The following is a 6000-nucleotide window of genomic DNA, read 5'->3' as shown; positions in this document are numbered from 1 at the left end:
AATGGAATAGTTTGTCATTTAGATGAATATGCGTATTTGCTTTCTTGCTAACTTAGACTATAGACCGATGTAACTCTTATATCTGTCCCTATCCCATTATGATATAAATAGAGTCAGATCTGCACTCTATTCTACTGTATGCACTGTAGAGCCCAAAGTATTCGGATACTCTTTCCACATAATTGTGTTTACTTTTGGCCTGATGTTAAATGGTTACCAGCAGCTAACTGTTTCTCTGCATCTGCTCCAATTAAGTACATCCCAAATGGTTTAATTTGAACTTGGTTATTTAATGGACTATTATGGTGAGGACATCCTGAAAGTCATTTTGTATGTCCAATTTCTGTTATAAATAATAAATGATTGGTAATGTTAGATAGCATTTAGCCTTTTTCTATTTCCCTTATGAACTATTTCCAGTAGTGCTTATCTCTGCTACACATGGTCTAAAATATCTGTTTTTCTCTTTTTTTAACAGACTTTCTTTCTAAACTCCTTTGCTATTTCTCTTCTCTTCCATTTCCTACTTTCCTCCTGTACTCTGCTCAGAACTGACTGCACTGTGCTGCAATTTGGAGCTATCCATGGTGCTGAACCTTGCTTCCTTTCTGTCTCCATCTGTACTTTATTTTCTTCCTCATGTTGTATTTATGGTTGGTTAAAAGAAGTGCATTCCAATTTTAATTTTTCCTTCCTTGTATCTTTCTATTTGTAGGCTTTTTCTTCCATTGCTTCCTTTAAAGATACTGTAGTTTCCTACGTCGCTGTCATTAGTGCTGAATTCTCTTTGTCTTATTATAGGCTTTCTTTCTATTTCTCTTTATTTCTTGTTGACCACTTGTATCCTCAGTAAACAAACACATTCCCCCCTTTTCTGGCTTATATCCTTAATTATGGTAGTTGGAGGGGGAATAACAAAGTTGTGACCCAGTTTGCACTTAGGATAAAGCGAGTATTGCATTTTATTGATGCATTGTGGTCTGATATCAAAGCTTCCAGCCACCAGTGTGCTTAAAAAAGGTTATAAACAACTACATCACTTCCAGGATTGAATTTAAACTCCTTGTTTTCTATTTAGTCATGAGCAGAGACACCATGACAGACCTATGTCAATCCTGCACCACATGCACATCTCAGAGTTGGAAGCAGCTAATGTATTCAAGCTTATTGATTTGTTTGCCAACTCTAAGCTGTAGACAGTGAGAGCGTTACCAATTCCCAGAAAAACAGTTTACTTCTTTGAAAAAGGGATCAATTAGAAAGAACTGGCAAAGGCCTCCATTAAACAGGCTCCACTGCCCGCACACATTAAACTGATTTGCAACAAACAAAAAGGACATAAATTAGGACCATAAATTATGGATACGTGAGGTGGAAAGGAAATGGCCTTTTTTTTTTTGATAAACTACCTAATGTGTACGAACTGGGGGGGATTAGGTTCGATGTCTTTTTATTGGAAAATGATGAAAATAAGTCACTAGTCTTCATGCAAGATCACGTGGAATATCCATTATTTAACTCACAATTACATTAAAGCATAGTATATATCTATATTTAATGGTCCCTTCCTTTTTTTCAAATTAATAAGTATATGAGGATGAGTTACTTGCAACCCCCCCCCCCCCCCCCTTCTCTCTCTCTCTCGCTCTCTCCCTCTCTCTCGTTCTGTGACAGGCGTCAAAAATACCACCAAGGGAGTGCAGATCAGCAGCTTTCTACGTAGCCACATTTGCCTGTCTACCGTACCGAGTATGCCAAAGAAAAGCCCTCCTTTCTCCGGACAGAGACCCAAATCACCAAGGTGACTGTGGAAAGAGCGCGTTTTTTCTACTCTGATGGTCCCAAGTGACCGAAGCCGGACTGGTTCGACTTTACATGCCTGAGAAGATACAAGTCGTTCACCTTCTCTGCAAGACACACAAACATAGACCTGCTTTGAGACTAAAATTAGGGAGAAGATGTGGATATTTCACAGAGCCGACAATTCACAGTTTTTTTTTTCTATTTGGAATCAGTGTTTGTATTACGCAGCAGTGGCGTGTTTGTTGTTTCCGACTGTCAGGACGGATGACGTTTGCCCAGAGTCCTGTATCTGTGCCAGAGACGCCGGGACAGTAACCTGCCGTGACTGGGAGGACACCGAGGTACCGGTAGACATACCGGAGTGGACGTCCACCTTGATACTCAAGGGGAGAAACATTTCAACTTTACAGCGTGGTGCGTTCATGAGCAACGGGACGGAGACGGAGTTGACGACACTCTCGCTGTCCTATAACGGGATACGGGTTATTGAACCTTACGCCTTCCTGGGACTCCCTCGATTGCATTTGCTGGATCTGAGCCACAATTCACTGGAGTTTATCTCAGCCAGGGCTTTCCACGGGTTACTGGAGCTGCGCTCTCTTTACCTAAATCACTCGATTTTACCTCCGGCCACCGAGCAGCTCTCAAATGCACTCAGCACACAAAGTTTGGCCAACCTCCACAGACTGGAGTTGGCGGGAAACATGCTCAAGTATATTCCCCAGATTCGATTAGATATGCATAATCTGCACGTGTTAGTGCTCATAAACAACTCAATAGAGAGCATAGGAGGGGAAAATGTAACCATGTTGTACCAGCAAAGGCGCATTCGCGTCTACTTGTCTTTAAACCCCTTTCGGTGCAACTGTGAGCTGGAGGCGTTTTACTACTGGTTGAAGAACTCATCTCAGTGCCCGGATGCAGGGCGTCTCATGTGCAGCGAGCCGGAGTCCAGAGGGGGATCCCTGTGGAGAAGCTCAGGGCAGAGGACGTGGATTGTATGAACGAGAACCTTGAAGCGGTTTCATACGTGTTCCTCGGTTTGGTGTTGGCTCTGATCGGGGTGGTGTTTCTCATGGTGCTGTATCTAAACCGGGGAGGCATCAAAAGGTGGCTCAACAACATCAGAGAAGCGTGCAGAGACCAGATGGAGGTCTACCACTACCGATACGAGCAGGACTCAGACCCGAGACTGGCCAATGTGGCTGTTTAACCATCAGAAATATCAGATATCAAAACGACTGGGGAGATTCCCTGGCAGTGCCCTGTCACAGTCAAAATCAATAGTTTTTACAATCACTTTCATAATTCTCAGCAGCTGGCCAACGAACTGCATGCAGCTGGCCAACGAACTGCATGCAGCTGGCCAACGAACTGCATGCAGCTACCCCTCACAGTGGGATATGCACAGAGCCAAACACAGATAAATGACTGTAAGAGACTATTAAGTGTTTATCTTTCAGAACTGAAGCACTGTTGTACATATTATTGTACATATTGAGAGGAATGCTTTTTTGCATTGTGTTAAATGTACAGTCTAAAGCAGCTTGACTGACTAATTTAATATTATTTATCTCATTAACCAAGTGGCAAATATACAGTAGTGTACATATATATATAATTTCTGATATTAAAGCTGGAACAGAGCGGTGAATCAATGTAATTACTGAAAACTGTAGCCCTTGCAAATTGTTGCAAAGTAATGGCCTACATTCAGGACACCCCAGAGAGAACAAGGTTGTTTCTAATCTACTGAGAGAGTGCATATTGCAAAGTGCTGAGGGAGACTGGGGCAGGTAAAATGAGGAAAGGAAGCTGGTAAGTGCCATGTTCCTGCAAGCAGGCGATGCAAGAGTTAACTGTCATATTTCATCATGGAGAACACAGGATATGTTACCAACCTTGTCTTTCCAAACCAACTCTGATCTCTGGAAATAAAGTTTATCATGAGACACCCGGTCAGTTTATCAGTTAAGGGGTAAAAGAGAAAGAGACAGAGTCTAACCATGCATGTGATTGTTGTAGGCATAGAAAACCCAAACAAAACATTAAAAAAAAGGTCAAATAAAAATGGTGAGTTAGCAGTGTTCTTTACGTCACTACATTTTATCATCACTGTCGAGAAATGTTGACTTCATGCGGCACTGTGCCAGACAATAAACGAAGGAAGTGTTTCCCTATTTGTATTTCATCAAAAACATATTTTATTTTAATTTGTTTAATTAGCTCCATGCAGGAGCACCTGCTCCATATGAACATTTAAGTGAGTGTCACTGAGCTAGAGTAAGAAGTGACATTGTCAGCCCCTCGGGGCTCTCCAAAAAAGGTCTGGACTTTCACATCTGTTTTATTTTTACAGCATCAAAGAGTGCAGGGCTGGCAGAGGTCTGCGCGGGAAGATATAGCTTGTCAGAAAGGCATGGCAGTGTTAATCAAATCAGCCGAACTGTGTCGAATAAACCTTGGAAAATCACGATCGACTCGTGAAGTCAGTGCCTCCCTGCAGCCCGGAGCTTATCAACCCTCTTAACTCAAGGTGTGCACTACAATCACAGGAATTTTTGGACCAAGGGTCAAACAAGAAAAGCTGCACAACAGCAGGAGATACGAATGTGTGTGTGAGGATATCAATTACAGTCATGTAAAAACCATGTCAGGCAAAGAACAGATTAAATTAAAAAGCAACACAAATGTTTTTGTGAAACACCAGGAGTTTTCTTCTGATTATTTCTTTCATAAACAGGTTATAGTTTTCCTTTTTTCTTATTTAACCTCATATCAGCGGCACAGGGCAGAGAACGCTTGAGAAAAATTGCGATTGTGTATCAAAATAAGAGATTGTCAAAACGATCAGGAATCAATGTTATTTCACCTGCTTTCTCTTAAAAATGTAAATAAGTGATAATGGCTGCAGGTTTACAACATTTAAGCGAGAAATTCATTGTCATTATTTATAAGATACTTCTGAAACACCGAGTGCTAGAAAGATATTTCATTTTCTCTTCAAATTTACTCTTGATGAGAAGATTTTACAAGGTCAGCAGTGTAGGAGCTGCCTTCACATAATGATGTCACTGAAATGTGAGGCATTGTGACTTACATGTCAGGTGCCATGGCAGTGTACTGTGCATGTCATGTTGTATATGGAGGCTGAGGAGACAAGCTTTATTGTTGGGAAAGTTGTTCAAAGATTAAAGCATGTTGACTCATGTTGACATCATACACCTTCATTTGCTGTATATTCATAATCATTGAGACGCATTTTCAACAAGGCTCTTTACAGTAGCAAAATACATCCATCATAAAGGAAAAAAACAGCCAAGCATCAAATAAATTACACTCATGACAATGATATGTTGTGTGTATGTTCATATGTGTTTGTGTGTACTGTATGCATGTCCTAGGCATGCAGTCTACACAGCTTTATAGGACACAGAGCTCAGAGGTAAATGTCAACATCAGCACGCTCACAGTGAAAAGGCCATCATGTTGATGTTTAGCAGGTATTATGTTAATGAGGATCACCATCTCACTTTTAATTTCACCCTACCTTTGCTGCTATATTCTCTCTTTTTCAGATCTGTGGTATTTGTCTCCTCAGCCATCAGTTTTTTCAATTCCTATTCGACGTTGGGTCATAAATAAAGAGTTAGGGGAAACACAGAAAACTGATTTTGCATGTATTAAGTATTGAGGCTTTAACTCCACACTCACTGTAAATTAGACCTCTTATTGATGCACTTTATTTCTTTTCCCTCTGCTATTTTGCCACATTTTTCTTACAAATACCTCGCTTGTCAAAGACTTATTTTCTGCCCTACACCTACGCCTGAGCCCCACTCTCTGTCTATTTCCCACTCCCGCTCCCCTTCATCCAGGTAAATGACTTTATCCAGTTGAGTGACTTTGTAAAGGATGCGTGGACAGGCTTTAAGCTGAGCATGGTAAAAAGGAAGAAAGAAAAAAGACAGATAAAGAAAAGCGAAGTGGAGAAAAGAGTCATTAGAGTTCTTTAGTCCAGGCACCGAATGTCCTTGACTTATGCAAAGCTATGACTCATCCTGTCCTTTCTTACAAGAATGTCTGGGAGGCAAAAGCCCAACTGCAAACTATGGGACACGTATAAAATGAATGTGAATCATCTATAAACCGCTGCTGTTATCAGTGAATGCAATCCTATCACAGTTTCTGAACTTC

At 41.0% G+C, this 6000-nt stretch overlaps 1 protein-coding gene across 1 annotated transcript; it reads left to right on the top strand.

The window, feature by feature from the left end:
* Nucleotides 1-1738: 1738 nt before the first annotated feature.
* On the top strand, nucleotides 1739-3675 carry waif2 (Wnt-activated inhibitory factor 2). The gene is given in 2 exon segments (XM_063893850.1): nucleotides 1739-2751; nucleotides 2754-3675. Coding segments are annotated over 2 exon segments (1056 nt in total). The 5' UTR covers nucleotides 1739-1958; the 3' UTR covers nucleotides 3017-3675.
* Nucleotides 3676-6000: the final 2325 nt, after the last annotated feature.

This window comes from Eleginops maclovinus, chromosome 10 (genome assembly GCF_036324505.1).
Source record: "Eleginops maclovinus isolate JMC-PN-2008 ecotype Puerto Natales chromosome 10, JC_Emac_rtc_rv5, whole genome shotgun sequence".
In the NCBI taxonomy this organism is placed as follows: domain Eukaryota; kingdom Metazoa; phylum Chordata; class Actinopteri; order Perciformes; family Eleginopidae; genus Eleginops; species Eleginops maclovinus.
This window is presented reverse-complemented; position numbering and strand designations above follow the sequence as displayed.